General features: G+C 45.2%; 1 protein-coding gene across 2 annotated transcripts in view; it reads right to left on the bottom strand.

Moving 5' to 3' along the window:
* Positions 1-16,009, bottom strand: part of DOCK2 (dedicator of cytokinesis 2) — a 371,427-nt gene that overhangs the window by 293,290 nt on the left and 62,128 nt on the right. For both annotated transcript variants that reach the window (XM_014563918.2, XM_032465120.1), the window contains 5 exons: positions 15,310-15,493; positions 15,058-15,155; positions 13,313-13,402; positions 12,822-12,922; positions 11,848-11,982 (listed from right to left, as the gene is read on the bottom strand). In XM_014563918.2, coding sequence (XP_014419404.2) covers positions 11,848-11,982; positions 12,822-12,922; positions 13,313-13,402; positions 15,058-15,155; positions 15,310-15,493 — 608 coding nt within the window. The remainder of the gene's footprint in view (positions 1-11,847; positions 11,983-12,821; positions 12,923-13,312; positions 13,403-15,057; positions 15,156-15,309; positions 15,494-16,009) is intronic.

Below are 16,009 nucleotides of genomic sequence, written 5' to 3' on the forward strand. Positions count from 1 at the left end.
CACACACACACACACCCCTAGTAAAATCTATACATTAAGCTGATCATCTCATTACCACTTAGAAAAGAGATTGTATATATCAACAGTTCCCTTACACACTTTTATATTATATTCTGATTTTATAACGAATAAAAATTACCTTTAATTTTAAAATGAGATATCTGCTCTTTCTACAGGGTGAATGTTTCTTCGCCTCCACTTCCTGTCTACAGCAATCCTTTTCCCCAAAGTCCGTCCTGAATTCCCTCATTCTCACCATGGGAACTAGACCTGGAGCCAGGCAATCCAGCTCAAGGCCATACAACTGGGGGTAGTTCTCCCTCTACAAGCACTGAGATGCTGATTCTTCACCCACCCGCTGGTTCCTGGCATGGACTGCAGCTGGAGAGACAGCTGCCTAAGAAATGTCAAGTTATTATTACTCTATAAACGGTGGTCTTGCCGAGACCATCTGAACTTTGCCCTTTCAGTCTGTGGCTTCCCGAGAAGGGTAATTAACCCCAGACTTCCTGCTCCACTGAGAGACTTGACATTTGGTGCGTGGCGTTAAATAGAATTTTTAACATTTTCTTTACTAATGGTACTGGTTTTAAAAATGCATGTGCAGTAAAACTCTTTGTTTTGAAATCTGGGAACACCTGAGGAAGTGTCTGAGTCCAAACATGGTAAGGTTTGCATGACTGGAGACCTCATTTGAGTGCTAGGATGGCTGAGGGCCAGACGAGTTGCCAGCAGAAGGCAGTGTGGCAGGAAGAGCAGTGGTCTGTGTCCCCCAGACTGAGTTATAAACCATATTCTAGCGCTCATGTGTGTTGTCATCCTTAGCAGACCACTTCACTCGGGGCTCCGGTTCCCTCATTTCTAAGTGGACCACATTACCATTAAGGGACACCTCCAGGATTCCTAGCTTCTTCTGTCAAAGAGTCAGGCTGGGGCATGACAATCGCCCAAGACCAAGCCTGCTTACACCGTGGAGCTCCCCAACGTGGCATGGCCCCAGGGGTGCCCTGAGGAAGGCAGGGGTGGGTTCTGAGGGGCTTGAGTGTCATTCAGTCTTCAAGTCCCATTAATCCACCTCCCCAAGCCACTTTGCTTGCTTTACTGAGTAAGACACGATTGATACGTAACACTGTGTAAGTTTAAGGTATACAATGTGATAATTTGGTACAAGTATATATTGCAAAAGGGTTTCCACAAGAAGGTGAGTTAACACATCCGTCACGTCACAAAATGACAAGTTTGTGTGTGTGTGTGTGTGTGTGTGTGTGTGAGAACATGCACGATCTACTCTCAGCAACTTTAAGTATATAATGCAAAATTGTTGACTATAGTCAAAGCCACTTCTTATCCTCCATCCTCATCAGCACCATTTTTATCCAATTCCCTATCGCCTCCTCCCTGCAGAGTTTTCTGAACCCATCTCCCTTCCTTCACTTTAATTCCCTTTCAATCCGTTTTTCACACAATGGTCAGAGGGACCGTTTTTAAAACACCAATGTGATCATACGGTTCTCTTGTCCAAAATCCTTTAATAGCTCCCGATTTCCCTCAGAATATTGTCCAGATGCCATGGCCTGCTTAAAACAGTAACAATGTCTAATTTGTGGAGTTAGCAAAAAAAAAAAAAAAAAAAAAAAGGCAAAACTGAAATACTGCTTAAAACAATAAAACAATAACAATGTCCCCTGAAGGAATGACTCAATGAAGTGAGGGAGCATAGGCTGTGTCTGTCCCCTAACCCAATTCAAGAAGGGGGCGTTACACAAATATACGTATGCATTTGCATGACTGGGACATTGTGCTGTACACCAGAAATTGACACAGTGTAACTGATGGTACTTCAATAAAAAAAAAAGAAGGGGGGTTTATATCTTTGAACATCACAGGAGGTAACCAAAGAGGCTTGTGGGGATTATGAAACACACATTTTTCAGTTTTAAATATGGAATTACTATAATCTAGAACACAAATGCCCCACAGGACAACGTGCACTCTGCTTGTACTTCACTCCTTCCTACCCAGGGCTCTGTAATTAACTCGGGGACTAACAATTCCGTCACTTCCACTGAGCTACCCCTTTCAGATACCACTGATCAGTCACCACTCCCTCTGTAGCCACCTCTAAACTCTGTGTCCTCCTTAACACTAGACCAGGCAGCCGCCCCCAACCCATCTGTGCAGCAAATGACACAAGCCCCCCTCGCCATTTAAGTGTCAGCATGCTACCCCACGACGTGCAAGCATTTTCAGCTAAATGCCTGCTGAGGACTTTGTAATACACTTAGAATAAACCTTGCATGGTAGGCGCTGCCTGTTTCTCCAAGCTCATCTTTCTCCTAATCTCCCCTGTGCTCTCTGGACTTCAGCCACGTGCGTCTTCCCTAAGTATCTGAAAAAAAACTCTTTCAAGCTCTTTCTTATTCAAGATCACTTGCTCAGACTTCCCCTCTCTGAAGGACTCTTCCTTCCATCCCTAGTGTGGCTGGTTCATTCCCATCCTTCACATCTCAGTTTAAACGTTACTTCATCAGAATCCTCAGTGTAACACTGAAGTAATCGCAACTTTAGACAAGGAAGCTAAGGCACAGACGGTTAGGTCATTTGCCCCCAGTTACACAGGGGGTCACTGGAATTCTTCACCATTTATTTCTACTACTTGCTTATTCCCTTTACTGGCATTTATCATGATTTGCAACTACTTGGTGTATTTATTTTATTTTTTATCTCCCACAGTATTAATAAGGGAAGAATGAGGGCCGGGCTACATCTGTTTTGTTCACTGCAGTATCTTAGAATGGAACTTCCAAACAGTAAGACTCGAAAATGTGTATTAAATGAATGAATGAATTGAACTGAATTGAATTAATGTGTCTTTGCAAATGGCTACATTAGGAGAGCAGATCTGAGACATGGAGGGACCAGTTTGGAGATTTCAAGGACAGTGACCACATGCACCTCATTACCAAGTCCTTTTTAATTTTCCATCCACCCCAAAGATACAATAAGAAATAAACCCAACAATTGAGTAATATATTATTTCCTACTAAGGAAACAAATTCTACTTCGGGGTGATGCCTGCCTCAAGGGCATTTGAAGTGGATCACAAAGTACATCTAGTCATTCTGATTCAGTTCAGCTTCTCTGACAATTGGGTTAGCTTGGTGAATTTCACCCCTCTGGCAAACGAGACCTCTTTATTATCCTGCACATTCATATTTAGTTACAGGAGATTTGCAAACACATTTCCTAAATCTACATAGTTATTCAGGAAATCGATCTTCCACCCAAATCATTCTCTGAGGAATTGTCAACCTCAGCATTTGACAGAAACAGCCATTTCTGTGCGAAGGCAAAGGTTCTGCCAGCAAGCTAGCTCCCAGACTTCCAACAAGGAGTTAACGAGGGAAGGAAATGGTCTACTGCTTCCGCCTAAAAGGATGAATATCTCATGTCCTCCATGGCTTTTCTCTTAACTATCTAAAGCATGTATAGTCTTGTTCGGCAAAATTAAGCCATTTAAAGGGACAATGGACGCAAACAAGACCAGCAGCTTACATTTTGCTGTAAGTGGAGTGTAAGATTGGTGACAACAGGAAACCATTGACCCAGCCTCTGAAGGATGGAGGGGGAAGCCAGTCTAGGATAAAACCCTGGCAAAAAAACAATCCACAGTGTAAGTAATTCGTACGCAGATGATGGGAAATAATTGTCAAAACCCTGCTCCCTTTGGCCTCCTGATTGGCTATTAGGAAAGATGCTAAACTCTGGACAGAGGTTTGGCTGATTCACCAAAGATCTCCTAATTGCAAAATAACTTGCCTCTGATGAGTTTCCAGTTCCCAGGACCTCACTGTAGCAGCTGATACGGCTGATGTTCCCTCCTTGAAGTGCTCCCTTTCCTGGGTCCTGGATTCTCCCTGCTTCTTCTCCTATATCTCCAATCCTCCTTCCCTGGGACTCTCCCTCAGCCATCCCTCCAACATGCTAATTGCCTGCATTTCATTCTGAGTTTATAGCATTGCTCACCTTGTGCCACAGCTTCAAATATTCCTTTCTCCTGAAGGAGATCAATTTCTACCAAAACCATATCTCCATTCTCCACTCCCCTGAACTCCAAATCTGAAACTAACTATCTGCTATACATTTCCATCTGGCTATACCAGTAAACACTTCCAGCTTTACAAGACCCGAACCAAACACATCATTTCCCACCCCACCCCCAGAACTTGCTCCTTCCCTCCTCATGCATCAATGCCGATGAGCAATGCCAGTCAAATGGGCCACAAAGTTCAGCGTCAGATCAGCCTATTGATCCCGTCTGTCAATTCCACTCCCGCACTCAATTACTTTGGGCAATCCTGCCATCCACAGACCCCCTATCTTCTTCCTTTCCTTCCTCTCCAGCCCCACTGTCACCACCTCAGTTTAAGTCCCCTTGCCAGGGTTACTGCAAAAGCTTCCTTACTGATCGCCTGCCTCCCCTCCTCCATACCATCTTCCACTTACTAACCTTACGTCTGCAGTAATCTTTCTAAAACATGAATATTATCATATTAATCCCCTGTTTTAGAACTTCAGTGCCCACCTGCTGCCAAAATCCTGGGATTTCCAAAGCTGCTATGAGAAAAAAAAATTTTTTAAGAATGATTTCAACAGATGCTTATTTATTGATAAATTATATCCACAAACTAATCTAAGTCAAATAGTTACAAAGTTTAATTTCTTCATCTTGTGACAAAATGAAGGAAATTTTAATATTTTTGTCTGATCCCAGTGGATCAGTGTATACCCCAATGGGGTACTCCCTCTGTGCTCTGAGGACGGAGGGCAGCACGTATGCCAATATCCCCCAGCGGGGAAGTGACGAGGTCACACTCCCTGATCCAGTGCTCAAAGTAGTTTACAACTTAGCCTCAGCCCCCCTCCTCAGACACACCCTCACTTCTCCGCCACTGCAGCTTCACCTGCCTAGCTATTCACAGGGTGGGCACAGAAGAGCGCAAAGGACAGAGGTTTTGCTGTCAGATCCCTCCCTGCCGACATCTAGCTGTGTGACCTAGAGTCACTTTCTGCACCTCTCTGGGCCCCAATTTCCCCTTCTGTAAAATGACTATAATAGTATCTGTTCTTTGCAGGGTTGTCGTAAGTATTAAGCGAGGTAGAGTGAAAACAGAGCCAGTCACAGAGAAGGGGCTTTATAAATGGTACCTTAGAGTAGTAGGAGTAATTGGAAGTTCTATATAATTCCTGATTATTTTTTCTTCCACGGGCGGGCTTCAATGTCTACTTTAAAAGACTACCTCCTCTGCGAAGAATTACCGATTCCCCCGAGGTGGAGTCCGTCATTCAAACCGGTCTGCCCCCAGGAACCACTTGCAGACCTCTCCTGAACCACAACCCTGGTCCTTGCTGACTCCAGGCACGTGGGCATCTGACTGCTGGCACGTGTGTCTCATCTCGTCCACTAAGTTGCCACTGCTCGAGGACATCTGACACTAAATTTCAGAGTTCCCAGCACTTAACAAAGTCCCTAGCACAGAATAGGTGCTCAATAAAAGTTGATCAATATTTCCATTTGCAAAGGGAAAAGAGGACTGTTTAAAAGTGCATGCATGTGCACAATTTCACGTTATAGTAAGGACAACTTACTTAACAGTTTACAAAGTGCTTTCACAAGTTTGTAGGAAAACAGGCTAAGACCTCCCTCTCTGCCCTGTAGCAATTCATAAAATAGACAATAAATTAAAGAGAAGTAACTGTTTGACAACATCCCTTTGATGACAGTTTTCTCTTCCACCCTGATCTGATGCCAAGTTAATGGGATCATAAAATAATCCCATTAACTGCAATTGTATAGTTTACTGAGCCATTACTGTCATCAGAAAGTGAAATAATATTCAAAGCTGAAAACAGAGGCTTACACAGGAATAAACGGCATTAACATGCAAACAAATCACATGCAGGAGAAACGGGAATAGCAACATGACCCGCATTCCAACTCGTGCTCCGCACAAACCGATGATTACATTTTAATACTTTTTCATACGTGAACAATGAAAACAAATCACACTGGCAAGTACCTCCAAGCTAAATCCATATCTGTTTAAAAAGGCAGAGGCTTATGTATTCCCTCTGACTGCAGGCTAGACTGGGCCTGCCTGAGCTTTATTCAGACAACCTTGCTGCCTAACATATTCATGACCTGGAGGATAAAGTAGTATATAATATTTACATATGAAGAAATTGAACTGGTGGAAGGATGAGACGGGAGCCGGGGGAGGTGGGGGTGGGACGGGTAGAATAAAGCAAGGTGCAAAATAAAAACGCAAAAGCAAGCGTTAGAGAGCATCAGATCATCTGATGCTGAAGGCAATTAGAGAGAGGGCAAGGATGTCTGACCCTGAGTGAGCAGAGCTAGATTGGGAGCGTCCGCTGGAGGTGAGAACTGTGCTCCTTTGAGCCTGTGTTAATGGAGCGGCAGCCTCAGTGCAGGCAAATGACACTGTGCACACACGCCATGGCCAGCCTTCCCAGGTCCCAAGTGAGGGTTGGGGAGCAGAAGAACTCCTAGAGATGCTGCTGCTCCCATTAGGATGATGTGTGCAGTCCTCTTTCCCTGAGCAGTAGCTTGTTTCCAAGGGGTGTGAGCTCACCTGGGCCAGCCCCATGTCAGCTTTTCTTCATTCATTTCTTGGGAGGATGTGAGGATAAAGTCACTGTTGCCCAGACAGCTTCGCCATGCTGGTGGGGATGCCCTTCCTGACAGCTCCTGCTCCAAGGCCTCGTTCTCTTCACTGAAGTCTTACTGTGCTTAGGGATGGATGGCTGCACCTAAACCCATGCAGCCTCGCCCCTCCCAGCAGCCCCAGCAGCACCCAGCAGGTAGACCCTCCCGCCAGAGCTGCTCTCTCTCAGGACAGCCCCTCCCATTGGCCAACCACACTTGTATGGTCCGGAAAAAGCTCCGGTTCTCAAAACTGCTTAATCAGATGAGGCAGAATGAGAAGCCTTGCTCTCCTGACTCTTAGCTATGCGCCCTTTGGGCTTGGGTCTAAGCCTCAGCCTGGTCACCCGTGGAAGGGGGCTAGAAGGGCTGTCTCGTCTCTTATTGAAGGAGAGCCTACTGTGTGCTGGGTGCTGTCCTCGGTGCTTGGAATGCAGTACAGAGTCAGAGTCCCGTCCTCAAGGAGCTGACACTCTAGCCGGCAGAGGGCAGTGATAATTAAAACAAAAGCATGACTTATCATGGTACAGTATGTTAACATGTATTTAGTTCCACGGGGAGGAAAAAGACAAAGCAGAGTGAATGGGAGGGTGGTCAGAAGTGCAGAGGGCAGGGGTTGCCACTGCACTGAGGGGAGGGAAGGAGACATTTGAACAAAGTTGTGAAAGAGGTGAGGGGGTGAGCAAGCCGGTGTCTGGGGAAGGGTGGCAAAGGCCCTGTGTCAGGAACTTGAGCCACAACAAGGCCACCTATGGGGCTGGCGGGGAGTGAGAGAGGAACAGGAGATGAAGTCAGGAGATGAGGTTCTCCATAGGATTATTTTGGGGGGCTGATGGAGGTAATGGGTAAAATGCACTTAGCAGGTAATAATAAGGCAGGCACCTGCCCTGTGACAGGCACCGCCTGACTGCCACGTGCCTGACATCCGTTAGCTCATCTTGTCTGCACAACAGCTCTGCCCGGGTTGTTCCATACATGGCTGTCTTACAAACAGGGAAACTGAGCTCTGGGTGGATTACTTGCCCAAGGTCATGAACCTTAGTAACTGGTAGCGGTAGGATTCAAATGCAGAATTCAAACCCAAGTAGCCTGGTTCCAGAAACGATGCCTTTAACCACTGAGCGGACTGCCGCCCCTAAGCAAACAAACGGTGGCGATGAGTGTGGTGAAGGAGGAGTGTGTGAAGGCGGAGCAGCCCCAGGAGAGGGATTACTCGGAGGAGGAGGAGGAGGAAGCAGGAACTGAGTAAGCAGAACTGTAATGAGAGCAGAAGGCATGATGCAAAAGAAAAGACAGGCAGAGCAAGCAGGGAACAGAGAGCTGGATGCACAGCTTGGACCAGAAGGGCCTGATCACACGCACAGAGGCAGTGGAAGCAGCAGACAAAAGCAGGGCCCACCCTAAGGGCCAGCAACAGACCCAGGTGAATTCGCAGAGCTATAAAATGCCCTGCATTGAGGTCCTCAAAAAGCAAAGACACCTGGTAAAGGTGTCCCCTCCTCCTAAAAAACAAAGAGCAAGAAATGTCTTGGATAGCATGAACGGTAAGCCGAATTTTGAGCATGGATCAAGACATTAAAACTTTTACTAATTTAAATTTGAGTTTTTGAAACAAGCACCCTTTCCGTCTCTTCTAGGTGAAAACACGGTAACAGCTAATGTTTACTCTGAGAGCTGATTTATCCCTACTCACGGATGAGGAAACCAAGGCTCAGTGAGGCTGAGTCACTCTCTAAGCCAGGCGCTTACAGGGACAGGAAATGTCCTGTGTGACCAGTGACCATCACTGAGCCAACACTGCCCAGTACAGGGCGACCATCACCGTGTCCCACACCACCTCCCCATACTCCAGCCTGTGGCAGCTCCAGGATCTGAAAGGACTATAGACAAGAAGGAGCAAATGCCATCTCAGAACTGCACTCTGGGTCTCCCCTCTTTTGGGGAGTCATACTTACAGCTCTGCAGGCTCATTTCTGTTTGTGCCTGGGCAGCAGGGAGGGGAGCTCCTTGGTGTCCATCACGTGGACCAGGGAAGCATGGGCTACAGCAGACTCTGAGTGATTTCACAGGCTCAGAAACCTTGGGGACAAGCTCAGCTGGTTGTCTGGGCTTCAGGATAAAAGGCATGGCAAGGGGTTTTGTAAAGAAGCTTAATGCCTCCAAGATAATCATTTCAGCTCCTTCTGAATGTTCCTCACTGTGCCCTATACCTCCCAGGGGTTCAGTCATTCTAGAAAAGCCCAGTGGAGACTGGTCATTTCTGTGGGCACCCAGCATCTTTTGGACCCACTTCCGACAATTTAGGAATTTCCCATATTTCTCCTGTGGCAGAAGCTCAAACCTGCTCTGCCAGCTTCCACTGCAACACAGCACAGGTATGTGCCCAGAGACACCTACCCAGATTTCGACTCAGGAGCTAGTGACCCAAGAAGAAGGGACAGGAAAACCACTTTCTTTGGCTATGTGATAGAAATGAATGATCCCAAAGAAAATTCCAATTCTTTTCAACAACTTCTCTTCCTCTCTTACCCAGCTGCATGCTGCAGACTGATACAGGATCATCCCTAGCCGTTGTAAACGCTCCTGTGAAGCAGGCGCAAAGGGAAAAAAGGCAAGGGAACAGCTAATGGGCGCCCAATTAGCCGCAGTTATGCACATGGGAAAGAAGAAAAAGGAGTAGCAGGAAAAAGAAACACAATATGCAGACACAATGAGCCCCCAAAGCAGTAACTACACTACAATTTCCCACCAGCTGGCTTAGAAATCTCAAAGCATTGAAACTTCTATCTTCTAATTTCCCCAGTGAAATGCCCTTCCAGTTCGGGGAAGCACTTCTCCATCACTTCCCAATGTCCTCAAAGCTCCCCTGAAGGGCAGGCCATTGTGAGAGACTCTGAAATGAACACCACCAACCTTCCCTCAGCACGAGCTCCCAGACACTCTTTGCAGGTCAGCCTCTATTTCTGTTCATGAGATTGTGTCTGGGTCACCTGAAAAACACCTCCTCCGGCCAAAGGCCATTTCCTAGCCCTCAAAATGCATGTCATCCAACTGGCAGGTTTTGAGTGTCAAAGATGTCCTAGATGCTATGCAGGGAATACAGCAAAGAATAACAGGTCATCCCACTCTTTAGGAAGCTAAAAATCACTTAGAGTTCCAATAGCATTGAATTTCTACTGAATGAAGAACTAGAGAAAGCAAGATGACATGCCTTCAGGAAGAAAAGAAGAAATCAAATGTACAAATGTTGTTTGTTCCAGTGGAGGAAAAAACAAAGACTAAAAAAGATAAGAAGAAAAGACCAAGGAAGGAAGGAAGGAGAGAGGGAGGGAGGGAGGGAGGGAAGGAAGGAAGGAAGGAAAGAAGGAGGGAAGGAAGGAAGGAGGGAAGGAAGGAAGGAAAGAAGGAGGGAAGGAAGGAAGGAAGGAGGGAAGGAAGGAAGGAAGGAAGGAAGGAAGGAAGGAAGGAAGGAAGGGATAATCCAAAAGAAAAAACTAGGCATACGATGTGGTAAATGGAAAAAATACGTTCTTCTTGTAGATCTGAAGTTCTTGCTTAGAAGATGGAGTAAGATATTCTTGCCTACCCCTGCCTAATCTGGAATTATAATGTTTCAAACCTTGAACCCCTCCAAGAAACTCAACCCACAGAAAGACCCACAGTTGTCTTCTACTGGTTTTCAAATAATTGACAAGTATCTCTTGAACTTGGAAGAACACCCCTAAGACTTTAACACACAATCTCTGCCTTCAGTATCTGATGAAAACAGAGGAATGGAAACAGATACTTCACTTTTAGAATAACCTAAGTGACATGTTTTGTGACACGGTTCGAGACACTCACCTCTTTCTATTCACCAACTGGCATCTCAAAGAATTCTCCCAAAAAGGAGAATCCCAAATGATTACCCATGTCAGATGCCTTGCTGAACAAGCAGCTTTCATAATCCATCCATTGTCATCATCAAAATGATGACTTACAGACTTTACTTTCTTTCGGGAAACCATCTCTCCAACTAAACAAGTTCATACCATAAGAGGCCGACCTGACTCACGGCTCCAGAGGTGAACATGTGACCATATAACTACACAATCTGCATATTCATCCCCCTGGTCACACTGTTGAAGACCTTAGCACATGACCCAAGATAGTTCTTGGCATCGAATTTTGCTAGAATGACAAGGAACCTAGAGTTGCTTAAGATAGTAGAATATGAACCTGAGCTTTCCACATTGGAAAACTTGCCTCAGAAAGTAACCAAGAAAAGGGAAGCAGAGCCAAGATCTAGAGAGACAGACTATCTGAGTAACATTAAGCATCTGGATCCAGCCATGCGTAAGGCCAACTACCCCCATGATTTTTCAATAATGTGAAATAAAATTAAGTCCTTTTTCTCCCCAAGTCATCTTGAGTTGAGTGCTCTTCATTAGCATTAAGAATCCAGACAATACGTTCCCTGCATGCTTCTTATTTCCCATCACACACAACCAACCTGGTCATCCACACCACCAGTCCCCTGCCCAACGCTGCCTTCTAGCCAGGATGAACACAAATTGTTACTCTGCGGGCTGCATTGGAATGCCTCCATCTCTAAAGCCCTTTAAAAGGGCGGCTAACCTCTGTGCTACTGACCATCAAACACCAAATCTCTCAGGTGCTCTCACACATCAGCGCACTTTTTGGCCACTAGGATTTCACTGGCAGGCAGGTCAACTGCAAATACCAGCTGTACCGTCATGCACATTCTCCTAGAGCCAAATAAATGTCAAATTCTGAGTTCTGCTTTCCTCAGCCCCATGGACTGTAGATTCCTGGAAGGTTTTCACCATATCTCAGATCACACAGAGAATGTTAGACGAAACGCAGAAGAGCCTCGAATCACAAACCATATTCACTGGGTGAAACGTAACCCGACCACAGAGGAAGATTTCTTTTTCTCTTCCCCCAAATGAACTTGGAATGATTACTTACTCACAACTCCCTATGTTGGATTTTTAAGTTGTTTTTTATCAACAGTTGGTTATAATTTTGTGGAAGAGTTTCTCAAACGGCATGAATACTGTTGCATCCCGGAGGAACTGCAGCGCTAACCGATCGATCACTCTGACGTAACAAGTACTCACTGCGAAAACAATTTTCTCGACCGAACAATGAACTTGAATACGTATTCCAAAGCTTTCAGGGTCCTTAGGATCGGCTCACATTGCTCCCCTCTGCTGGAGGTATCCAAGTAAGTCTTCAGCACCGTCATCAACTTCCTGAATAAGGGATCGTATTTTCAAAATACATCATTTTGCCATCCACGGCATGGTAATTAGTTTTCTCAGTAAATTATAAGGCATTCAATCAAAGGTTAAAGGTGGTGGTACAGCCAAGCTCACTCACTCATTTACACCATAAAAGTAACTCTGCTTAAAAAATACATGTAATACAGGGAGTGAGTATTTCCTGCCCATAAAAAGCCAGCAAAGGAAAAACTGGGTGGAAAGAAAAATCTTTTGACTAGGAAAACTGGTCATAATGAGGATGTGAGTGGAGATGATGCTGGTGGTGATCATGTCCTTTTCAGCCTTTTCATCCCACAGGAAATGTTCTTGCAATGTCACGGAACTCCTTTGCTTGGAAATTTTCCATGATTCTTTATCACCAGCAGGGCAGATCTGCGACTACTATTTCGTCTGCTTTTCCAGGCCTCTTCACAAACGGGCCCCCACTAATTTTTCCAGCACCATCTCTGAGCTCTAACCCTCAGTTCCCTATACCCAAGCTGTCCTGAGCTACTTCTCCTATGCACTTTCTTCTCCCTAGCCTTTGAACCCCAGTGTCTACAATAAGTAGCTGCTCAATAAATGGTAGCTGACTGACTGACTGACTGATTTAATGAAGCAGTGAATGAGCAAACACTTCCATATACTTCTGCCACCATAACATATTCACAGCAATCTATGGGTTTGCATATATTGTAAATAACACAAGCACAGACTGGGTTTTTGTCAAAAAAGGGAGAACTCACACAGGCTGGTGACAAAAGGAAACTAACCAAGTTTCTTGTGACACAGGCCTCCTGGCAGGGCAAGTAAGAAATGCAGTTACTTACTTGTAAGCGAGGGTAGCACTGAAATGCTGTTGAATGTAAGCCTCCAGAACGGTGTTGAAATGCTGGAATTTCCGGTCAGCAATGAGTCCTATTATGTAGATCTTGAGGAAGAGGCAAGGAATGAGTGTTTTGGGGGCAGACCCAGAGCAGGAAGCTGTATTTACATGGCCTAACTGAACCCCTATTAAAATTCTTTTGCCCAGGAATTAGCTCACCAATATATCTCTAGTCACCAGCGTATCTTAAGTCCTTTTCACTAAGATAGTCTGTCTCCTAGAAAGTGGTTCATGAAATGTGCAACGGGGCGTTATAAGACCAAGGGGTTTCATGGTCAGGTGAGTTGGAGAAAATTCATTGGTCTGGTTGCCAGATGTCACAATGCCTCCAAAAAGTTCACATAAATGGCGATGTGGGCCATAAGTTCTCAGTGTTCTCTCAGTTGGACACACGTTATGCCTAACATCCCTGAACACCTGTCCCCTTTCTCTTACCAAAGCATCAAAGACCAGGATGTCATACTCATTACTCTGAGAATGTTCCATCATGATGTTGAAGAGGGCGTCCAGAGTATCCTGGAGAAACTGGGCAAAATAATGAAGGTCTCGTAAGAAAGAGGGCAGGTGACCCTGAAGTCCCACTCCTCAGTGCAGACTCAAGAGGATGAGAGCGCACATCCACCAAGGGCCACGTGCAGGAGGGCCGGGCGCCTGACTCACAAGAGCCCGAACTTGGAGCAACGCAGCAGAGTGGATAAATGTACGGTGGCATTTTCACACTACAGAATACTGCACAGCAATAAAACAGAACCAACTACTATGACTCCGTGGAATGACGCGGATAACCTTTATGAGCATCGTGCAGAGTAAGACGTCAGACACAAAATGTGCATTCATTGTCACTCTACTTTTATGAAATTCAAGAACAGGAAAAAACCCATCTGCGATGATGGTAGTCAGCTTGGTGGTGACTCCCGAGTGGGCTACTGACTGAGAAGGAGGATAGGGGAACCTACTGCGATGCTAAAAATGTTCTGTGTCTTGATCTAGGTGGTGGGGATCCAGTTGTGTACGTGTGTAAAAATACACTGAACTGTGCTCTTAAGATAAGTGCTCTGTACATACGTTACTGTATATAGAGCATATATCAATGACAGAGTTAAAAAAAAAAAAAAAGAATGCAAAAGACAGTGGAATTCCCTTTCAGATGACTTTCCCAAGCTGCCCCAAGGTAATAAATCTTATAAAAGAATGTCTGGGGAATTCTCCTGCCATTGCTGAACCAGGCGGGTGGGTCAATGGTGCACAGTTAAAGCACTGATCTGGAAATTCAACCATTGCTTTTCTATGTATGGGCAATTAACTAAAAATTGATACCCCTCCCTCCTAAGAGATGGGTCAGTATTTCCTATAGTCAAAACACAGAGCTACCACATAAAGACATTCAATCTCAGAGTTTCTAGTGGCTCCAAGTTCCTGGTGGAAACAAGATCACTAGGACCTCTGGGAAACACTTGTCCCAATTCATGGTGCTGGAGAGAGGGCTGCTTTAATTAGATCTGCACTGCAGACACTATGTTCTCCCTCACCATGTGGACAGAGCAACACACCTGACATTTGCATTTTTTTCTGCTTGTTCACTTAAAATACGAGCGTTGATGTCTTTCCCTTTCTCATGTTTAATACATAATGTCCTAGAAGCAGCAGAAACCAAGAATACTTTTCATTTCTAACAGCCACATGTAGACAACACTAAAAGATCATACTATGCAGCAACTTGTAACAACAAAAACAAATAACAGTGACTGTTGGTTGGACTCTGTATGTTTTATAGGCTTTAGTTCAATTATCGTGTATTATGTGTAAGAGACTTGGTGAGTAATTTTAAAATATTTATCATCTTGAATGCTCACAACCACCCTGCAAAATACGCCATATTGATAATATCATCACATAATGTTGGCAAGCAGTTGAGCTGAGATCTACCCCCAAGTTGATCTATTTCCAGAGACTGAGCGCAACCATACATTTCTGCTGCTCAACATACAGCATCACCGAACCACATCATCCCCCAGATTTCCCAGTGAAAATTTCTCATGGCAACTTGGGAAGCCGTGTCCCGTTGTCAGAAGAAAAAGCTGACCCATCTCCTTCAACAATTCATTTCTCCCCTGAAGCCCCTCGTGATTTAAAGCTCTGTCACTGGTGGATGAATACAAGCAAAATGAAGTCCCACTGACCTTCACTACTTCTTCTCCATCGACAATCTTCAGTTTTTCTAAGTTCTCCTGAAGCAGCTGTGGCTTCATACGCCACTTCAGCAAACCCAGCAAACCCACTAAAATAAGAGTCCAGACAAACAGAATTACTATTATTGGCCTAAACTGTCCATATCAGAACCTCTCCGGGCTTGCCCACACATACACACATACACACGCATATGCACACGCATACCACACACACACACACACAGCTCTCAGTGGTTCCGCTACCATTCTGGGTGAGCTTTGTGGAGCACACCAGCGTAGAAATGGAGAACACATCCCGGGAGCTGACAGAGAGCCCCCCGACACTGCTGGAGCTTCGACTCAAGGTGGCCCCCTTGTTTTCCACGTGGTGCCGGTAGGAAGGAAGAGTCAGGTAAGCACTGGCGTCCTCCATCTTCTTGCTGTCCCCCTGGAAACAACACCTCGGTTACTTCCCCAAGCCAAGGATATGTGCCCAGTGCTACACAGAGCTTGCAGCGGCTAGATTATACACTGTAAGGTGGGAAGGGTCAGAAATAGAGGAGCAATGAACATCGGCTGGTAAGGTAGGGCTGTTTTTCTGCAAAACAGGCAAGAACTCAAGGTTACATTAATGGAAAAGGAGTTGATCAACCACTTGAAGACTCTGTGGACTTCACTAACGGCACAGAGGGGATTGAAAAAAAAGATTCCCAAACAGGACATTTTAATTCGTTCTAGGTTGCATGAAATCTTAGCATCAACAAGCCCACCAGGAGGAGAAGGAAAGAGCTCAAAGAACAAGTTAACAGCCAAGGCATCGGACTCTGAAAGTCATGGAACTTAGAGCTGCTCTACCATTCACAAGTGCGTGTCATCTTGGATGTATTTCTTGGTCTCTCTGTGTCTCATTTTTCTCATGATTAAACTGAAGGTTAATCATATTGCCTAATTCTAGAAATTTTGA

This window comes from Camelus ferus, chromosome 22 (genome assembly GCF_009834535.1).
Source record: "Camelus ferus isolate YT-003-E chromosome 22, BCGSAC_Cfer_1.0, whole genome shotgun sequence".
Lineage (NCBI taxonomy): Eukaryota > Metazoa > Chordata > Mammalia > Artiodactyla > Camelidae > Camelus > Camelus ferus.